Genomic DNA, 22,219 nt, shown 5'->3' with positions numbered 1-22,219 from the left:
CATATATTAAACATGATTTTGTTGGTGGTCTTCATTTTCTTTCCCTATGAGGATATGGGTACTCATATGACCCTCCAAGATCATCTAGGTCAAAATCGAGATCTCCTAAGTCACTGTAGAGTGCATAATCATTTAACTCATTCTTTAAACTCCTCGGATCCATTACCTCTCAAGATAAGCAATTTTTTTCTTTATATGGACTTAGTAACTCAGGTTTTTCAGATGAACACATGAACTATAGATTTTTTTTATTAGATGAACACATGAACTATATTCTTAAATTTTTGGAAAAATCAGACACATGATGAACAATACAGATGATAAGCGGTTAAATGTGTATAAAAACAAAACATAAATGACCAAACGTATACAAAAATAAAATATAAATAACCAAATATCTATAAAAAAAAAAACATCATTGTCCTGAAAACATACACTGGCCGGCCATAATTATATATTATGAACAATTCAAACAAGTTCAATAATCAAATGTATAAAAAATAATATAAATGATCAAATGTAATAATAATAATAATAATAATAATAATAATAATAATAATAATAATAATAATAATAATAATAACATTAAATATTCTTTTTTATTATTTTAACCGAATGATAAGTTGTGAAAATAAATTCGTTGCGTATGGATATTAACATCTTATTATCTTACTCAACTTCCAAACAAATAAAAGATTGTGTGGACCTAAAACGGTGGTGATGTAAACATTTAAACATATATAATTAACAAAAAAAATCACATATGTAGGATCGACAAAATGAATATGTTAATGGCTAAAAATTTCGAACAAAATAAATATGTTAAACGAGTAAAAAAAATTCAATAGCAACTATTCAGTTTAGACATGAAGTTATGGACAAACTGTATGTATAAAAACATACTTGTACTAAAACAAAAATAGAAAATATATATTTAAAATTAGTATTTAAACATGTATTATATAAATTTTTAATAAAAATTGAGATGAAATATCAATAATTGAAATTTTATTTCAAAAGAAATGATCCCTTATTTTATCTTAAGTTAAGTGTATAATATAAATTTTAATAAAAAAAAAACATTTTAGATATAAATCGTCGGTAAAAGATTTTGTGTAGGTTGATGTCGAACACGGAACACCGACAGCTATTAAAGTAAAGAATATTTAATTCTTTAATTGACGAAGAAGAAGAAGGAAAAAGAATGTGGCATCTTATAATTTGTCCAACTGTATTCACTGACTAAAAGTGGCAACAATTGACGCATTTCACAATTTCAACATGACTTCCTTAAACTTAAACTTGCTTGCCGACCTCTTCCTCCTGTCCACCGTTTTTCATATTTTTTTTCTTTGAATTTTTGATATTTCACATTAACAAATTATTACTTTAATCACATATATATATTTTAAATACAACGTTGTAATTTTAGGTAAAGGGATAACACTCCATCTCTCTTTTAAGTTAAGTAATGTTCGTTTTTATCATAACATATAACATTAAGTAAGTATCTTAAGGGTATATACTTATTTATGCCTTTTGGATAGGCATAACAATAACAAAAAAAAGTTGCACATGCGTATGTGAAGACTATGTTATGTTACACATCTTAAATACAATAACTGATTTGAAGTTGAATTAAAATATAAAAAGTTGAGGAAAATGGAACATTTTCAAATAATATAAAGGAAAAGTTTTTGTGAGAAACGAAATAGGAAAGGAGTGGAAAGTGCACTTTACTAGTTGAGAACACATGGCTTTGGTAAGCAATTTTGCCATCTAACATCACAGTGTATGCATTCAATCATTATGCCAGCTACACAATGTGTACAACTGAAACCTTTAACAAAAATTAAAAGGCAGTTTAATAACAGAAAGTGATATATTTCTTTAGTCCCTAGTAATATTTATTTAATCATTGTTGTATGAGTGTTTTGGACTAATTTTGATATTTTAGTCCCAATATACCTTAAATGACAACCATCCAACCAGTTTTGGCAAGGCAAAATGGATTTAATGTTTTTAAGCATCAATGTCTTTTTGAATTTACAATAGAATGACCTGTGAACTTTGAATCTTTTATACAAGATCCTTTTTCAAAAGCTATGAAGAAATTCATTGATCCAATATGATCCAGTTGTTAAGGTATAGTCTCAGTACTGAGAAGTTTCTCCACCTCATCATTTGCCTCTGCTTGAATTCTCCATTTCTGTATGAAAAATGACACAAATATAAGTATCTATGTGGTTCTGTAATTTGCTTAATACATTAGATGAAATTTTACCTCTTCAAGATTTTCAAGCTCCATTATCTGTTGTATCTGCTCAGCAATAGTCTCCTGCACAGCAACAATAAATATAATATATATATATATATATATATATATATATATATATATATATATATATATATATATATATGAAATATGTAGAATAACGCACCACATTGCTGGCTGCTTCAGCAGCTAGAACATCAGAATCCATTTCTACCTCAATTTCAATCATTGAAGAAATCTGTAAAAAGGAACAAAATCAGTTAAATGAAGCTGCTATTATCTTCTCTCTCTTGGATCCTGTGGTGTTGAACACATACTCTTGCATAGCTTTCAATTAGTTCGATTCGAGATTTCAAGGAACTTTCTAGACCTTCACGCACCCTTTTCACTCTACTTCTCCTTGCACTTTTTTTCAACAAAAAAAAAAAAAAAAACCCATTTAACATTTTAATCCAAGCGTTTATTATTTGATTGAAGAAGTCAAGCAGTTACACTAAATAAGTTGTTACCGGTAAGAAGGTTCTCCAACAGCCACAATTTTGTTTTCCAGTTGACACATACGAGCCAGCATCCATACCTAACATTATAACATCATAACACTTGTCAAACAAAAATTCCTCTAAAACACTAAGGGTAAAACGGTGATTTACCTCATTTTCAGCTGCATCTTTTAAATCCTTAATACGAGATTGAAGCGTGTCATACTGAGACAGCAGTTGCTGCCTTATAGCAACTGTTTCCACGACTCTTTGAGGAAGCTGGTGAAAAAAAGAAAGCAATTTAACAAACTTAATTTTATTTTGAGTAACATTAATCATGAAGCAAACTTACTCGATTTAACTGTGGAAAAACTAGAGCGTTTAAAGTGGCTCCAACAGCTAAAGAGGAAACAGCTGCAACTATAATAAACTGAGGTAATCCAGGGTCTATCATTCCTGAGGCCATGTCACCAGTGGCTAAGACGGTGACAAGTGGAAAGAAGACAGTAGGGGTAAATAAGGAAAGTGGTTGGTTTTTAGTCGGGGCTCTGAGTAATGGTGATTCTCTGGCGTCTTGATGATTTGTTAGACACATAGGCTCCCCAGGGTAATAGTTGGGGGTTTTGGGGGTAAATTTTAAGGGGCCCACTTCTCTGTAGAGAGTTGATGGAGCAGCTAAAGCAATTGTCACACGTTCCCCTTCTTTTGCAGGGAGATCAACTGTTTTAGTAGCAAACCTGTGTGTTCGAGCCATTCCAGATGGTGTTTGTACCTATGAGAGATAATACAGGATATATATATATATATATATATATATATATATATATATATATATATATATATATATATATATGCATCAGAAGAAGCAAGAGAGAAGTTATTACTTACAACAATGGAGTGAACAGCAGCAGGAGTAGTTTCTTTGAGTAGCTGCAACATCTGCAGCCCTCTTTTCCATGCAGGCACATCCATGCTGCGTTCGGACAAAACTGTGGAGATTATAAAGTAATATTAAAAACTACTAAGCACACATAATTTTTTTTTTATTATTTTGGAAATCTAGTGAGTAGGAAATAGGAAGAGAAACAAACAACCAACCTGATTTCTTCTGACTCAATACTAGTTATGTTGCCTGAAACAAGCTCGTATTGGTAACGACATTTGGAGCAGGAAACAATCTGTGCATGTGGACAGTTTTATCTTATCATAAAAGGAGGAAATATTATATGATTCTCTTTTTTATTCCTGATACCGTTAAAAGGAGAAAATGCATTAGATCTGTTAAGGGCTTTTTGTGCATGCCTGAATACCATTTTGGGGTTGTGCAACAGCAACAGCTATCATGCAAGTAGGACATCGTACAATGTTACCAAAAGGGACCTGGACAAACAACAAGAGTTGGGTAGAGAAATTGATTAAACAGCAAAGTTGCATAAAAAAGAGTAAGTGCAGTGGTGTATGGTGTACCTCTTCACCAGGAGATACTCCCACTCTGCAAACATTAGCAATGATGGTAAGGGCATCTGAAACCCTCAATGATGCAGCTAGACCCCGAACCAAGAGTGTGTATGTATTTACATCAGGTCTTGGCCACTTCCACACATCACCAACATCTTTATCTCTAACACCTACCACTTGTACCAAATGTTAGTGCATTACCAAATCATTGATCATATTTTCAAATTCATCAAGCTACTACAGTTATATGCCTTAAAATCAGATAACTGTGTTCTTGTTTTTCATATGCTTCATGTACAAACAAATTCCACGTTTAGTTCTACCCCTTTCACTCAAAAGGTAGTTTTAAACAGTCGATTATAATATTTTGCCATTGATATGAATACATCTATGCATTGCTCCCGAGCTTCATTTGAGGAGTGCAAGGAAAGGAAGCTGGAAGATTTGGAAATGTCTGACTGACTAAAATATTTTATAAGCTACAAACATATGTTAATCTTCATAGAATTTAGAGAGAGATTCAAGCTTTTCATCTTCATTATTGAAATGACAACTCAACAATTACAGAGCAACACTGAATATAAGCTATGTAACCAGAAAACTAACACAACCAGACTGTAATTAACTCTAACTGAATTCTAAGTTAAACTATATAAATGCCCTTTCAATAAAAACACGATTTTTCCCCTTCTGGTTTAAACAAGCTGACAACATAGATAGCTAGAACTTTTAAGTCTAATTCAAACAAGTTTGTACCACTTGAATTGTAGAGTTTTGAAAGTATCTGGTTCCTAGTTACTTTTCAAATATCTTGCAAATGTTACAGCACAGGTCTTAAATCAAGCAAACTCCTACCAGAACTGAATTAAGAGTTCACAAGTCCTAAAGGTCGAGTTTAACAGGTGCTAACTGAAATTTAATTATCAGCGTACTTGAACCAAATATCCTAGAATTCAGTAACATACTCCTCTAAATACAAAAAGGTTACACGACATTAGATGTCTATAATCGATAAAAGTTGTTAACAAAATGGAATTTTAGGACTCCTTAACTCTCTAATTTAGAAATGGAGGCCATAATACGTATATACCTGCATTGAAACTCGACCGCATGGCTTTAAAAACGGACAGTGCCAAATCCGCATTATTCCTATCAAGCGCAGATGAAATAATCGAACAGCAATCAGAGGTACTGATGGCACCACCGCTTCTCTTAGTCATTTCACCAAACACCTCCAGTGCTTCACTCGCGTCTTTTGCAGCCGAAACTCTACTAATAATCAACTCATAATCATCCTTACCAGCATCATCACCAGCTACTACAGCACCTTCATGGTAGCTCTCGCTCAACGAAGCTTTGATATTGTTGTTATTATGACATGGAGTGCGAAAATTGCAAAAAAACTGCCATTTTGACGAATTTGCCGCAGCTTCGTTGGATGTCGAGAGGAAGCGGTGATGGTGAGTGGAGTGAAAATAGAGACGATTTGGCCACGGAGAAGTTAAGTTGAGCGTCATGCGTTCTCAGTATCTGTGTGTGTAATGGAGGTGAAATGAGTGTGTGTTGGGGTGGAGAAGATGAGGAACGAGAGGTTGGAAGCAGTACGAATGGAGGGAGGGATTGGAGTCCAGTGTGGGTGGGTCCCAAATGGAGAAAATATAGTAATATACGCCGAGAGGATAATGAGCGTCGATGAAAAAAAAAGCAAAATTAATGGAGATGCGGGGAATCGAACCCCGTGCCTCTCGCATGCGAAGCGAGCGCTCTACCATATGAGCTACATCCCCAATTTGTAGATTGGGTTCTCGTTTCTCGTTAAGTATTATGTAAAACAGAAAGCTAAAATACTTTACCATTTTCACTCTAAAAAGAATAAAAGGATTATATTTTACCTGAACGACGCCTAGGAATAATCTTGATCATGGATTATGTTGGGTATATGGATGATTATATGGATGGTTTTGGATAATTGGGATAAACACTTTGTTATTCAAAAATAGAACAACTATTTCAACAGAGGAAGAACTTTGAGATCAACTTAAGTTTTAAAACACTCGAAACATCTTGTTTATTCCATACGGGCAAATGCGCTATTTATAGGCTCAAGAGAGCCGGTTACATAAATGAATTGCAATCGTATGATTACAAGATGACAAACATATTTACAATATAATCCTCTATACTATGGAGGAGTAGACATTTTATGTTACATCTCACATCACATTCTAAATATAAGAGACTTTACTTATTGATACATGACATGTAACCTATCGACACATGACATATACTCTATCGATAAGAAACATTACAAATAAAATAAATTATAATACAATTATGTAAAACAAAAAGCTAAAATACTTAATATTTTCACTCTAAAAAAATAAAAATATTATATTTTACCTAAATAATTATAAATTAGTATGCCAAATAGTGGTCGTTAGACCAAGGGGTTTGGTATCAAGTTTTGCCGCTTTCACCTCATCTTTGCCAAACAAGTCGAAGTTGATGGAGAACACCCCTTGGTCTTATCATAATAAGCATCATATTGATAAGAGAAGTAATGGTTCAAATGTGCACCACAAAAAGGTAGCACCGCTATTTGCCGCCAACATGTCAACTCACTTCCAACGATTCCAACTCATAGATTGTTCAAGGGAACCCATTGGGAGAGGAAGCCGATGATTGTTGTTATTTTGTAAAATAATTTAGAAAACAGGTTTGAGAAGTGCTTAATATGGCCATTTTATTTTACTTAATTGACTAACTCATATATGAATCAGGACCAAAAATGATTAATTTATGTATGAATCAGGACCAAAAATGGAGATAAAACATCAGGCCAAAAAGTAGCTTTGAATATAAAACTATTCAACCAAATACTCGTCTTTAACAACTAAAAACATGATCTTTAAGCATGCATATCTCCTTAAACAACAAAACTGATACACTGATTTCCTGATTTCCTCATTTCTATAGAAGAAAATGAAAACAATTTTATTCTTTTGCTCTTCTTATTCTTGCACCAAGAAAAGAAACTAGTAATTTTTTGACTAGCGAGGAAGTATTAAATGCCATGGCATCAGTTGTCTCCATACACCCACTTTTCTTGGTTGCTTGTGTAACTTGACACCTCCTCTGGTTTGAACCATAGGTTTATTTCATCCTTTGCCGTTTCTGGACCATCACTTCCATGGATGATATTCCTACAAAATCATCCATAACCAAACAATCAGAATCTAAAAGATGCCAAATCATCACATCATTTATCCAGACATGATATATATAATATAGAGGAGACCTGTTAATAATAATAAAAATAAATAATACCTTCCAACAACAACAGCCAAATCGCCTCTGATGGTTCCAGGCTCTGATTTCTGTGGGTCTGTGGCTCCAATGAGTTTACGCCCATATTTAATCACACCTTCTCCTTCCCAAACCTATAGCAAGATTAATCAGCAGTCATATAAGGTATTGGTTTTCATATTGTATAACAAAGAACGGAATGAGATGATTCTTGTATTGTTACCATGGCAAGAACAGGGCCAGAGCTAAGGAAGTTGCAAAGCCCATCAAAAAATGGTCGTTCCTTAAGATCATGGTAATGCTTTTGGGCGAATGACTTTGAAGGGGTCACAAGTTTAATAGCTACCAATTTGAACCCTTTACGTTCAAACCGAGCTATAATCTCTGAAATCTGGAACAAAAAAAAAAAAAAAAAAAAAAAAAAAAGATAAGAAATATTCCGTTTATAAATGGTGCATCTGAACATATATAGAAGAATGATGGTTAGTTGGACTACCAGTCCTCTTTGCACACCATCTGGCTTGATAGCAATGAAAGTTCGCTCCATCTGCACATATTTGCAACACAAGGGATCATTGATGCTTCATACATAAATTAATCAGAAGAAGAAGAAGAAGAAAGACTATCGAGCTATCAATCAAATTGTAATACCTCTCCTGCATGTGCTTCTTGCTCCTGAAGCATGTAAGCTGATACAATAAAAACAGAATTTTAGTTAAATCTTGATGCAGCTGGTAGACATGTTTTGATAGAGTAACATCAAAGGAAACTTGTAACAAATAACAGATACAAGTTACAACCTGCAGCAGGGAGTGCTAATGCTCCAGCGATCCATGTGCCGGAGGTGCTTCCAGATTTACGACGCCCAAAAGAAGCAACAGCTGGCAGCACTCCTTTGATCGAAACTGCTGTTGCAGCAGCAGCAAATCGTCCTTCTACAATAAGAGGAAGGAGATCGATAAGTAAACTTTAGATTGTATCAAGATCTTGTGTACAAAATGTTCGTCGAAGTCGTTATAATTGTTCTGTTATATGTTGCTACATTCATCCGATGCTTCCACTAGCATGTTAATGGTAAATTCAGATCTAAAGTGGGGGCGCATCGTATTCAAAAGATTGAGAAAAATCCGTCATCCAACTACCAATGACAATCACATAATATTATTTTATGTTTTCAAAAAAAAAAAAGTAATAAACCATAACACGAAGTGGAAAACTCCGCCAAAAATGATTCAATATTGTTCTAATTAAAGTAACCGAGAGTCATAATCGATGATTCATTTCACATATTAGATAATCAACTTTCTGGTAACAGAATGAATGTGCATCACTTAAAACATACCGAAATATACAAATATACAATATACAGTTTAGCAACAGATTCATAACAATAAACTTAATCGTAATCAGATCAAAACACAGAGACATGTTTATGGAATAAAATAACTTGAATGGTAAAGTGTTAGAAGACTATACCGGAAAATAGACGAGGCTTCTGCTTAGAAGCAGAAGAGATGAAAGACCTAGCAGCTCGAGAAGCGGATCTGAATATCTGAGAACTCATTCTCCTCCTTTGATCGAAGAATTAGTCAGAAAGTAACAACAAAAACGAAGAAATCTCTTCGTTTTTTTGTTGTTTGGAGAGAGAGTGAGACTAGAGCACTTCAAAGAGTGACCGACGGCGATTGGGTATTTGAGGTTCCCAATGTAGGTGGAAAGTAAGGAGAAAATAAAAAATAGACCTTGAGGTTTTCCTTAGTTTGCAAACTAATCCGTGGAGTTTAGAATTGCTACATTTGGCATCTAATGCTCTTTTCAATATTAAATAAAAACTCAAATAATGTTTGAAGTATTGTAGAAGTATTTTAACATTGTCCTAAATTGGGCTCAAAACCAATATGGAATATGATATATGAGAAAAAAAAATATATAATAACTAAGAAAAAGGACATATTAAAAAATAACAATAAATAAATAAATAAGAGCCTTATGTAGTTATGTATTGTTCGGTAAGTTACTATCGATACATGCATGGACAACCAATGTAAAAAAGCACGATTTTTTAATGCCTTTAATGTTTTATAAAAAAAAATACATATGGTATAATAGTGCAAAGAGACGAGTTTTTTTAAAGGTTACATCATGTATGTGAAATGAAGTAGATAATAGACATGAATGAATGAAATGAGTTCAATGAAATGTAAGATTAATTGATTGATTGACTGATGTGCTCAATATTAGGCATAAAAGTAATCTTAAGGCTATGGGGAGTGGCTCGCTAAGACTATGGGGACTGGCTCGCTAAGAGGGGGTCGTCACCGGTCGATAAGGTTGCCAAACACCACCCCTTAGCTTGCGATAAAGGGGCCAGCCAAGAATACTCGTCAGCAGGCTAACGAGAGGAGAGAGAAATTTCTAAGGAGTGTGTTCCAAGGTTCTAAATAATGTGTCATGATGGCGCTAAGGTATGCCATGACGTCGATGAGTGGTGTAGACGTCCTGAAAACGACCTAGGTCGTGTAAAGTTTGGTGTCCGAATAATGTAGTAAGGGACTAAGGCATGAAAAGGAGTGAAAATAAGTCTTTTTTGGCCTCCTACCTCGACATGTTTTGCGAATAACCGAAGTCATCGGGTGAACTTCCGTGACCACAAAGGGTTTTATATTTCTCCTTGGATTTGATGTAAGGATATAACATGTTTTTGTAAGATTCGTCGACTTTTTGAAAGATGACACTTTTGTAAAGTTTTAGTATGATAGTAAACTAGTGACTATGTGTAAGATTAATTGTATTTTAACATGTGAAAACATTAGGTTTTTGTTAATATATGATTTGTTTATATAAATGGATGATAGTATATATATATATATATATATATATATATATATATATATATATATATATATATATATATATATATATATTTTGGCACCTTGTCACGCCTTGTAAAATGTCAATCTCCGTCATGTCTCGCACGGCTTGAGGCTTGGCTATGCCGTCAAGTCACGTCTTACGTTAGTTACAACCATAGTGTTTTCATTGGCTGACTCTAGTTTTCTTATCCAAAATAAACCCTATAAAACTTACCACTCCCCAACTTTTAAAATACACAAATGTTAAGCCTAGGTAGCAATAAAAAAAATCTATGTGCCACCACCCCCCCCCCCCCCCAGCTTGTGCTAAGGGGCTCGTCAAGAAGACTAGCTAACAAGATGAGAGAGAAGTGAGAAAGTTCCAAAGAGTGTTTTCATTGGTTGATTTTCTTTTTCTTTTATTTTTTTTTCTTTTTCCAAAATAACCCTGTTTAATATATCACCACATATATCTTGTTACTATCATGTGTTAATGATAATGGTCTATAATAATGCTTTGACAAATATATTATAGTATCAAATATTTTTTTAGAAAACGATAGAGAAAAACAAATTTCATAATTTGAATAAAATAGTTATGAATATTATTATAGTGTTTGACGGTTTTTGTGTGAAAGTAAAGTCTTATGAATAAACATGTTAGTTGTTTCAAATAAAATGTGATCAACTTATACGAATAAATTTACCAAATGGTCTTTAACCTAACGGTACGAAATGATTTTCTTATTTGAAAGGTCATGGGTTTAAGTCTTGTTTGAGACATAAATAATAATTTAAAAATATATTAGTTTGCGATTAAAAAACATTATTATATATAACTCCAACATAATTTTGAAAAATCGAATGCACAACTTTAACCAAAAAATGGGAAAAGTGCAATCAAATTGGGTTGAGCAAACTATAGAACCGGTATCAACCAAAATATGTGAAAAATGTTACCGGTACTGAGTATAGTATTGCTTTTCGTACTAGTACAAGTATTAAATCCTAAATTTCATGATTTTAAAATATCAGAGTCTCATATTTTGGTGTTGGTTCGTATCGAAAATTTCAGTGGTCTTGCTCCTACCGAAATCAAATAACCAATAAACATGGTGCAATGGTTTAACTTGGCAATAAACAAAACTTTAAGGGTTTGTATTTAAGCGATGTGAAGTTGAGGGTTGTTTTATGCGAAAAGTACCAAATAATTATGGAATCATATGCCGCGTGTGAGTTTGTCGAATCAGATGTCAAAACTAAAAACCCTATGTGAGACGCAAAGGGCCGTCCAAAAAAAAAAAAGTTGACCGCTAGATCCGCGCCACGTAGCTCAAGATGTGATCTTTCCAGCCATCCGTTGCTAACCACGTGGCTAATTAGTTAGCTTAATTAGTTTCTTTCCAGAGTAATAATGAACCAATTGATAACAACAATTAACAAATAGTACTGCTAAAATGGAATGAATCATTTTGATACACTAAAATATTACTCAATTGATTAATCTTTAACCAAAAGGTTTCTAAGTTTCTAGTCCAGTGTTATCATTTTGAGGTTAAGAGTTTATGTCTTGAACAGAAGTAGAATTAAAGAATTTAAAAATAAAAGTTTGTCGCTCCAAAAAAATGATTAATCTTTAATTACCTTTAAAAATAAAAGTTTTAAAAATTATATATATATATATATATATATATATATATATATATATATATATATACACACACATTAGGCATATCAACTAGCGATTATATTTTCAAAAATATTAAGGGAACATTGCAAGTGGCATAATGATCAAGCACTATGCCTTTTTTTACATATTTTTGTTGATTATAATAAATTTTGTAGATTATTAAAAATGTAATAATCACTTAACACACCAAATCAAGTAAGAACGTTATAAATGTTATTCCTTCAAAAAGATCTCCGCTCCACTGCCCATAACACGTTGATCAAAAACAGCATACCAGCACCAGAAAATGTCACAAAATTACCGAATTTTTGGCACACTTTTTGCAAAATCCATTAGTCTCACATTTTACACTATTAATTTGTACAAAAGCTTTCCTAACCCACCATGAATGCGACTACCTGTGCAACACTCTAATCTTATCAAGTTATTTAACAACTTAAAATCACATGGTGGTGCTCGATTGTGATCCCAATTTGCATTTGTCTTGCAATGCCGTCACCCAATTATCCACCTAACAAATAATAAAATGAAAATGTGATTATATGTACAAATAATTGTACTGGTGTCAATAATACAAAATTTTATTATTATTATTCTTTTTTTTTTGGTCCTGTAAGAAACACAGTATTAGAATGTGTGTACCTGGATTTTAGAAGTGCTTGAACACTCGTATCTCAATCCATACCGAGTTATTATATAAAAATAATATCGAGTTTCCCCTTCTTCTTGAGTAATATGTGGCATTGGCCCTACTTCAACAACATCAGATAACAGACACGAGTCCTGAGGACTTAAATCTGCAATGTGCAACCATTATTAGGCTTAGAAAGTTTATGTAAATCATCAAATCATGAATTTGGAAACATATAAAACAACAATGGCTATAATTAGTAATTACCCATGGACAGGAAATAGAAGAAGATGCAGGGTCCTAGAAGAACAACAAAACGTGGAAGCCAATCATCAATTTCCATGTCATCAAGAGGGAGAGGTTCGCCAGGTAATGCTGCCCATCTCTGTGAAACATCATTTTAGGAAATTTTCTCAAATCAAAAAAAAAAAAAAAAAAAAAGGAAAAGATTCAAAGGAAATACATTTCGCATGTGTAAGTAGCCAGAAAGATGAGCAGAACGCAGAATCTCATCAATATGTTCCAGTCTGCATCAAGTAACAGAGATTACAGAAGATTAATAAAAAAAACATATTTTTGCTAATACAAAGAGAAAGTATCAGTTCCCCTTACTTAGCTCTCAGAAGAGCTTCTCTTTCCTCCAATTCAGCAAGTTCTGATTGAAGGCTTTTTACTTCTTTAACAGATAACACAACCTGAAAAAAATCCCAATACAACGAGAAGAATCTTCAGAAAAGATCAAATGTGAGTTAAAGGATGGAAAGAAAATATGAACATGAAAATCCTAATATTGACCTTATCTTGCTCATCTTTATCATTTCCCCAAGATAGTCTCCTTAGGCTACACAAGTTCAAGATAGATGCAGCACTCATTAATCTTCTGCTAGCCCACAATCGGCTGCTTGAACTATGCTAATGCAGATCAAATGACTTGAATGAAATCAATTTATTGAAGATATTTATGATATCTGATTATATATTCATGCCAGGAATCGTACCTCAAATTCAGTTTTGGTATGAGAGAGTGATGAACTTCTTGATTGAGGGGTATCAACATCAGAAGTTGAAGCCTTAAAATGATCTGGGAAAAATTCTATCCCTTTAGGACCATCACCCATGGCTTGATTCCACTTCAATAAACTACGCTCTGGAGAATCTGGGATTCGTTATGTTAGGTATTCTGAATTTGGAAAGCTGTCAATTCACAACATGCGTAATAACTTTCACAAAGAAATAACTACAGAAAGAAACAGATGCTAAGATATGTCCTGCAACAAGTTTGAATGATCTTCCAAATACATGAAATAGCCGACTCTTAACTTTAAGTTTCGACGCATATGATACTATACCATCATTCCTCACGATTTCATCAACACAGAGCTTAATTTAACAAAAACAACAAACGATAAACTATAGCCGATTCGGATCAGCTAGAAAAGCCCTCAGTTATCCGATCTATAAGTTACCAATAACAAATTTTAACAATCGAATAAGATTTATATTTTAGTTTGCTGTAATCTCCAGCCCTACAAGAAGATTTAGCTGAAAAAAATCAACAGATCAACTTTTTAAATCGAACAGGAAGAAAGGGGAAAACAAATTCGAGGAGTTAAACTTCAAATTACCATGATCATTCCAAGATAATCTATAGAAAAGCATAAATTGTGCAGAATTCAAGAATTACAAGGGATCAAAGCAATAGCACGAAAACCTAGGATACAGACACAACAACGACTTAAATCTATACAGGTATAAGCACACAGAAAACTTACAAGTTATGAGATTCTGAATACCCCAAGTCAGACGAATGGAGATGGAGATGGCAGTGCTCTGTAATTGGATCGTTTTTAAGTATTTGATAAATACTCCAAAAATATTATTTGGCACTTTATCAATTATCATGAAAAAAATGTATCTGTATATATGATATTTTATTTTCCATTGTTCTTCTTTCGAAGTACAAAAAAAATCAATATTATATTTTTTATTTTATACGAGATAAAGGCTGTAATTGTTGTTAGGATATATTTCTAAAAAAAAATCTCAAATAAAACATTAAAAAAAATTGTATTTATATTCAAAAGAATAAAGACAATAGAGTTCATGGTATTAAATTGTAAGTTGTCATTTCATTCCTTTACGAATTAATAAAAAAACATTAGAGCATTCTACATTGTTTAATTGTAACGTTAGTATTTTTTCTCCACGCATTAATTGAATATATAACCGATGATGGTCAGCAATTTGATTATGTGCTTATGTTATGTGTATATTATATTAAATGAAAACCTAATAAATAGGTCATATATTAAAATAAAATATTAATTAAGATAAATAACCTTGATGGAAGTTGAAGTAGTCGTAATGAAGATTTTAGGGATACAAGAAACACCCAAATCTAGCTTCGTATGAAAAAATTAGGATCGTACGAAGTTTCGTGTTCAACATGATAAGGCTCAGTGCATCATAAATAGTGAATTTCAGATATGTTGATTATTAGCCTAGGTGATCTAAACGAAAGTTGTAATGGTTGTAAAATCAAGAGCACGCATGTAGAGAACGCCTAAATCCAACTTCATGTGATGAAGTTATGATTTTTTGAAGTTTCAGCGCAACAGTGCAGACACTGTAACATCCATAAAATTAATAAAAATTTTGAATTTTTTAAACATTCCAAAACCATCCATTGTTTTCAAAATATTTTAACATTAAAGAAATCTCAGTAATCATAACATAAACTATGAGGTGGTGCACGATCAAGCATTCGCCTTTCCGCGATCATCTGAAGTACCTGTAACCATAAACCAAAACTGTAAGCACGAAGCTTAGTGAGTTCCCCCAAAGTACCAACACCCAACATATAATATATACAAATAGTAGCACGTATACTGAGCCTTCAGCCTGACTGGACCGCCTTGCAGGGCCTACAGTCTATCTGAACTGTTGTCGAGCCTTCGGCATGACTAGACCGCCTCGTATGGCCTACAGCCTATCCGGAATGCTCCCGAGCTTTAGGCGTGAATGGACCACCTCATAGGGCTACAGCCAATCCAAACCACTCGTTGGGCCTTCATCCTGACTGGACCGCCTCGTAGGGCCTACAGTCTATCCGAACCGTCGTGGGTATGTTGGCCTTCAGCACAAAGCAGGACCGCCTCAACCTGACCACACACACATGTCGACATATACATAACTCATAACCACATAATCAATCAACAGGTAAGCACATATCATACAGATCAATAAGCATAGCATCATCCTATCTACCATGATATCGATCTAACATATCATAACAACATAACAACATCCTATCTACCAGGATATCGATCTAACAAATCATAACAACATACAAGCATATAATAACCCGGATAACAATCCAGCGGACCAGCCTTGGTGCCTTCGACCCATAAGTACAGTGAGGAAAACTCACCTCACAATGTCGAACTGAACTGAAAACCTCTGGCTGCTGACTCACCGAAAATCCTAGACGATCACAATAAATGAACACTAATCAACAGGAATATCAATCTTGGCTAAAGGGCCAAAATATAGGGTAATAGTCCAATTTACCCTTTCCCTAATTTGGGCCAAGGCCTAACTCCAAATCTTTGATCCAAAGGTCCAAATATACAAGGCCCATAATTAGCCCAAATTTACAAATTGGGCCCAACACTTTAATTGGGCCTCAACCTACGGTCCATATCCATAAATGGCACAAGACATTTCCATTCATAAAGTCCAGCAAGGGCCCAAACCAAACTGGCACAAAGGTGGCACAAATCCGAAGCCCAACTTGCCAAAAACCCATTAAAGGGTGTATGTTGGGCGTACCCCAAGGTTACGCATGGTGTACGCGAGCCCTGAGTTGACTGGGAAGCGAGGACGTTAACTGCGTACGTGGGGCGTACTGCTCCCTACGCGGGGCGTACCCTCGATGTATTCAAACTCCAATAAGTGCTTAATGGCTTAAGCATTTAAGCCCAAATTCCGGATCCATTGACCAAATGTGTCTCAAAACCATAAAGTATCAAACTTTAAGATTTTAGATGTCCAAAAAGGGCTTAATGCATGGTCTTAATCCATTAAGACATTTCTACCAATTGCATGGGACATTTCTAGCCATTGGGACTTCATTTTTATCCCTTAGAACCTTTCCTAGGGTCTGAAAGGACAACTTAAAATTTCCAAAACGAATCATGCATTATAATGGGACTTTATGGGACAAAAGAGTGCAAATAAGCTACCAAGGAGAGATCTATAAGAAATAGACACAAAGGTAGAAACTATGTACCTTCTGGAGCTCCCAAAACAAATGATAAACCAAGATCTAAAAGCCAATCTTCCCCTCCTTGACTCCTTGATGCACAAGTTCTCCTTGAAGGCACACAAAACACACTTATAAGCTCAAAATGCTCACTATGAGGCTAGGGTTCTGTCAAGATGGCTAAGGGAGGTTTAGAGGCTGAAAGAGTGAGCCACCATGTCCCATAATGATACTTAAATACCCCAAAAACCCTAAAAATTAGGGTTTCATCTGGACACATGTACGCCCGACGTACATGAGTTTACACCCAGCGTACTAGGGCGTGCCCTAATACGTGGGGCGTTCCCACATGTACACCCAGCGTACTACTTAACTTCCCAAACTTACCAATTTGCCCCTAGGGCTAGGTTCACACCAATATCAGGGGCCAACATTGACTTATTAAAGTACCAAGGAAGGATTCGAAAAATAACTAAAATATGGAATGTTACAGACACAGAAATCAAATTTTAGATCGGTTGATTGTTAGCCGACACAATCTAAATGAGATTCAAAGATCTCGTTAATAGGAGTTCGTCAATATAAAGACATTTGAGAACGGACGTCGTACGAAAAAATATACGAATTTTAAACGGAGTTTAGCAGTCTAAGCTTTCTAAAATAATAAATAAAGTGAGAAATAACCGACGGAGTCTAAATGAAAGTTGGATATATCGTCGATAGCTACACGCAGATATAAAGAACGTCAAAAACGAAGTATGTATGAAGAAGTTACGAATTTTTGAAGTTTCCTAAGTGCACCAAGCGCAAAAAGGCACGACATGCAGCCTTCTAGAAGCTGCCACGCAACACCATGCAATGCAAAACACGTGTCGCACGTATAGAAGCCGACGTGACCAGGGTGTGGCGCTAACCCCAAAATCGACCTAAAAATATATCTTTCAGCTCATTTGAATTCCCACACCTCCCATTGCTCTCTCTTTCGATTTCTCTCCATTTTGGTCATAATTATCTTTAGTATTTAGGATAATTTGGCGAAGCTTTGAGGTCCCTAAGAACCGGTAATTAGGAGCTATCAAGCCGGAGTTCTGTCAATGTAATTTCCAGACTTTTTGTTAGGAAAGTCTCTGTAAGTTAAGCTACACTTATATTGCTTTCAATGTAACTTATATTTATATTTATAGTCATTATTATGAATTTATAAATAAGATTTATCAGTGATTCCAAGTCGTAATACTTATTGATATACATATCTAGGATGAGATTCAGTGAGGTGTTTAAAGTAGGATTTCCAAACAGCTGTATACTTTGTATACCAAACGGACCCTACCTCTAGTATGATCTTACCTAGTTGCTCCTTAGTTAATAGTGATGGGTTTTATACAAACAATCTTATGTGTGCATGCAACCCTAGATATGGATCTAATTTTTCACTATTAGTTACACAACATTATGAAACACATGAAGAACCCTAGCATGCTCCTAGTATTTTCGAAATTCATGAAGGAGAATGGATTACATACCTTTTGTTGCTATGTTGTAATAACAACTTAAATCTTGAATCTTCTTGTCTTTGAAAGCAAGTACCACAAGTGTAGTACCTCTAATGGCTCACAAACACCAAGAGAAAATGGAAAGGCAAGAGAGAGAGAGGGGGCAGAGGTAGAAAATAAGCTCTAGGAACTTCTAGGATCAAGTGGTCGATTTTCCTAAGCCAATGGGTCCTTATATAGGTTTAGGGATTAGGGTTTCACTCCTTATCCTTATCTGGTTGCTTACCCACCAAGCAGCCCATAAGATAAGTCCAAAAGCCTTATCATGGACAAATTCAAAGGCCTTATCCCCTTGAATTCGTCCACCCTATCCCATAGGGCATCTTTTTCCCTACTTTGCAACTATCACATAATTACAGTTTGGCCCCCCTAGTTTAGTTAACTTCTTTTAATCACAAAATTAATTCTTAATTAATTCTTGACCAATGTCAACTAAATAAATATGATTTCTCTTTTAATATATTATTCTTATAATATATTAATAAACCATAATAACCTCTTTATGTATCATTTCTTCAGTCAAGTTGCTTTGGTGAAGGCAACCCAAAAGGACCATGCACAGCTAGGTCAAGTACTTACCAAATATGGTTACGAGCTTAGACACTAATCCAACAGTCTTCCACTTGGATAAGTCTAGTAAATATAAATGCAAGTACAATCTGATCAGCAATCATAAACTCTGATATTATCAGCAACCTGTCCTTTAGATAAGGGATCATATGATCCTCTATTCTAGATATCATGCGGACAATCACATGGAACATAGTCATACTTATTGTCCAACAGTTTGTTTCTCGATCTCAGATTCGTTTGGCATAGAACTTAATTGAACACATCAATTCAGTCCTAACCGGGCTTGGCACATAAGTCAAACCAAATCATCGAGGGGCCCTGATATCATTTTTACCCTCTTAGGAAAAAAGGAACAGATAAACTTCGACTCATATGCATTTAATATTCACTAATTAAATCATACATAACAATGTGTTTTATAACATCAAGTTACTTATGCGTTTTCGCATTATCAATGCACAACCAATCAGCAAACAATAAACCATATGTAACGCCCGGGTTTTCAGGGCTAAGCATTTTTGTCAATGTAATAGTCTAGGTCAACTATTGTAACTCTTTTTGAAGTAATAAATATGAAATATTTGAGTATTATGTGAATTATGTGTGTTTATGTGTTTATTATTTAATTATAAATGTATAATTAATAAAGAATAAAAATGAGCGTCAAAATTAAAGTGTGAGATAATCCCGATATCTCTACATAAAGTTGTAGAATATGTCTCAAGGTTTCCGTACATATAAAGAATGCCGAAATCCGAGCTATAACGAAGAAGTTATGGCCCGCCGAAGTTTTACGGCAAAACCGGCACGACACCGGGAGACGTAAATAGTGAATTTACGATAGAAGACTTTTTAGCCTTAGCGATCTAAACAAAAGTCATAGAATATGTTAAACTAAGAACATCGATAAAAAGAACGCCCAAATCTGACTTCGTATGAAGAAGTTATGATTTTTCTAAGATTCGGCTTAGTAGTGCACGACCTGAAACTCGAATTTTAGTTCGAGCGGTTTTTGGCTTACGCAACGTAAATGAGAGTTGAATATCTCATTAATAGGAAATCAACGGTAAAAAGACAGACAAAAACAGAGTCCGTATGTAGAAGTTATTAATTTTACGCAGACGTTTAACAGTATAATCTCCTTGTACTGTTAAATTTAAGATCGGTCGAGAACTAGTTGACGGTGTCAAAATGAAAGTTGTAGATCTTATTATTACCTACGCGTGGATATAAAGAACGTCAAAAACGGAGGTCGTATGTGAAAGTTACGGATTTTAGAAGTCAGAAGTGTGCTGTGCGAAAATGGGTGATGTGGCACAATCTTGGCCATTGCTTTCTCCCCAAGGCTTGCCACCAGATGGTGACATGTGGCACCAAGTTCAGCCACATTTCACCCTATAAATACCACCTCTCCCACCCTCATTTTCTTCACACCTTTCCCATTCTTTCTTCTCTTTACTCTCTCTCTCTCTCTCTAGAACCTCTCTCTAGCCCCAAAATCCCCCGAAAAGCCTAGGGAACCTCCCAAGCACGAGACGGAAGCCCCGGAGTGCTCGAAGGCTCTGAGAAGAAGAGATTTTCGGCTCGGGAACGCTGCTCCAAGCAAAGCCTGGTTTTCTATAAACCCACTGTAAGTGAGCTACGCCTACGCTATTTTTAATATAACTTTTATTTAATTATAGTAACGTTATTAAGACTTATAATAAATACTTGGGCTATTATTATGGGTTATATAAGTATTTTTTTTGACGCTTATATAATAATAATAATAATAGCTAGACTATTAATTAGTCTCGACGAATAATAAACTAAACTCTAGTGGTAATAATACTAGGTTTCGTCGAAGAAAAAATTCTTTTTAAGAAGCGAAGCGCTGTCTGAGTTCGGAATCACCACCTTTTCCGATGAGTGCATAGTTACTTTCAGCTTACACATAGATATGAAGTATTTTATATAAATTACGTGCTATGTGTTCATATTATCTGAATACTTTCTATCTACGTTAGATGAACGTTGTTATACATGTTTTCAATGATTTAAACTGTATATGTATTTTATATCTACGAAAATGTTGGGGTAAAACATGGGTAGATGTAATAGGTGATGTGTGATAAAATGATGAGAGGCCTCGATGTTGTTGTTGTTAATCCAATCATCTAGCGGAGTATAGATGACGACCACGGACTCTTCTAGACAGTCCAGTGGAACACTAGCAGGCTCGCAACCTGTAGGTGTTGTGAACGATGTGTTCACCGGTGTACTCCATCCCCCACATGGTTGCCTATTAGGACATTTATTGCTGAGGAATCCCCTTAGCAGTAGTGTTCGTCCCGATGATGATCCTTAGGCTAGGTCCCTTATGATAGGTGTTTAGGGACGTAAAGTGAGGATAACGGGAACGGGTAATTGGGTTATTGTTGATTGATGAAATTAATAAACTTATTTATTGTGGGTTGAAAACCCTATGTGTTCACCAGGCTCCCAAGCCTGACCCACTCAGTTTTATGCATTACAGGTAGTGGCGCATGAGCATAGGTGTGATGTTTTGGACGAGGGATTACGGATATAGGCCTGTAGATATGAAATAATGTAGTAAGGCTTATATTGTACTGTTTATACTTTTGATCTGTACGAACATGACATCCCGAGTCTTTTAATGAAATACATTTCTATGGAAATGCTTTTGATAAATCTTTATCATATTATTGTTTTGGGACAAATTCCGCAACCCTTTTATTAAAAGATAACTCTGATTTTGAAATAAAGTATAAACAAAACCGGTCTTTTCTGGCCGTGATTTTGGGGATGTCACAGTTGGTATCAGAGCATTAGTTTAAGCGAACTAGGAATTTGTAGGATTTCTAGACTTAAAATTAGAATGCTAAGCGATGATTGTGAGGTCTGGTACTAGCTTATTTTAGGAATTGTGCCTAAAATGCTTTTATGTGCTAAATGCTTTATGCATGATATGCCGTTATTTTGTTCGGATCTATGGTCTGTTGCCGACTGGATCTGGAAACCTTATGTGTTTAGGATTCTAAATGTAGGACTACGATATTAGAACTAGCATGTAAACGTTTCGGAGTGATAAGGACGATTTAAAACGTCTCTCCTAAATAAAGATCTGAATTTACCTTA

General features: G+C 34.7%; 2 protein-coding genes and 1 non-coding gene across 5 annotated transcripts; all 3 read right to left on the bottom strand.

The window, feature by feature from the left end:
* Positions 1 to 1,992: 1,992 nt before the first annotated feature.
* Positions 1,993 to 5,861, bottom strand: LOC145034442 (Pentatricopeptide repeat (PPR) superfamily protein). 3 transcript variants are annotated; one of them, XM_078982858.1, is made up of 12 exons: positions 5,303 to 5,861; positions 4,222 to 4,388; positions 4,057 to 4,134; positions 3,853 to 3,932; positions 3,639 to 3,743; positions 3,107 to 3,491; positions 2,926 to 3,033; positions 2,785 to 2,852; positions 2,593 to 2,680; positions 2,442 to 2,513; positions 2,285 to 2,338; positions 1,993 to 2,209 (listed from the first exon to the last, which is right to left on the bottom strand). In XM_078982858.1, the coding sequence occupies exons 1-12, from the start codon at positions 5,727 to 5,729 to the stop codon at positions 2,141 to 2,143; spliced, it is 1,701 nt and encodes a 566-aa protein (XP_078838984.1). In that variant the 5' UTR covers positions 5,730 to 5,861; the 3' UTR covers positions 1,993 to 2,140. The 3 variants fall into 3 exon arrangements, with proteins under 3 accessions (XP_078838984.1, XP_078838982.1, XP_078838983.1); XM_078982856.1 differs by having other exon boundaries at positions 3,107 to 3,526; positions 3,643 to 3,727; XM_078982857.1 differs by having other exon boundaries at positions 3,107 to 3,526; positions 3,643 to 3,727; positions 4,222 to 4,382; positions 5,303 to 5,860.
* A 65-nt stretch (positions 5,862 to 5,926) lies between these two features.
* TRNAA-CGC (transfer RNA alanine (anticodon CGC)) lies at positions 5,927 to 5,999 on the bottom strand. The gene has a single exon. It is a non-coding gene; the product is annotated as a tRNA-Ala (tRNA).
* A 1,047-nt stretch (positions 6,000 to 7,046) lies between these two features.
* Positions 7,047 to 14,632, bottom strand: LOC145035183 (uncharacterized). The gene is made up of 15 exons (XM_078983772.1): positions 14,464 to 14,632; positions 13,690 to 13,847; positions 13,487 to 13,603; positions 13,304 to 13,386; positions 13,155 to 13,218; positions 12,959 to 13,076; positions 12,703 to 12,857; positions 12,506 to 12,571; positions 8,995 to 9,100; positions 8,319 to 8,453; positions 8,170 to 8,207; positions 8,015 to 8,065; positions 7,742 to 7,909; positions 7,540 to 7,652; positions 7,047 to 7,415 (listed from the first exon to the last, which is right to left on the bottom strand). Exons 1-15 carry the CDS (start codon positions 14,591 to 14,593, stop codon positions 7,292 to 7,294), a joined length of 1,626 nt encoding a protein of 541 aa, XP_078839898.1. The 5' UTR covers positions 14,594 to 14,632; the 3' UTR covers positions 7,047 to 7,291.
* Positions 14,633 to 22,219: the final 7,587 nt, after the last annotated feature.

This window comes from Lactuca saligna, chromosome 3 (genome assembly GCF_052625555.1).
Source record: "Lactuca saligna cultivar CGN05327 chromosome 3, ASM5262555v1, whole genome shotgun sequence".
Classification (NCBI taxonomy): Eukaryota; Viridiplantae; Streptophyta; class Magnoliopsida; order Asterales; family Asteraceae; genus Lactuca; species Lactuca saligna.
Note: the sequence above shows the minus strand (reverse complement) of the source record. Positions and strands in the feature narration are given on the sequence as shown.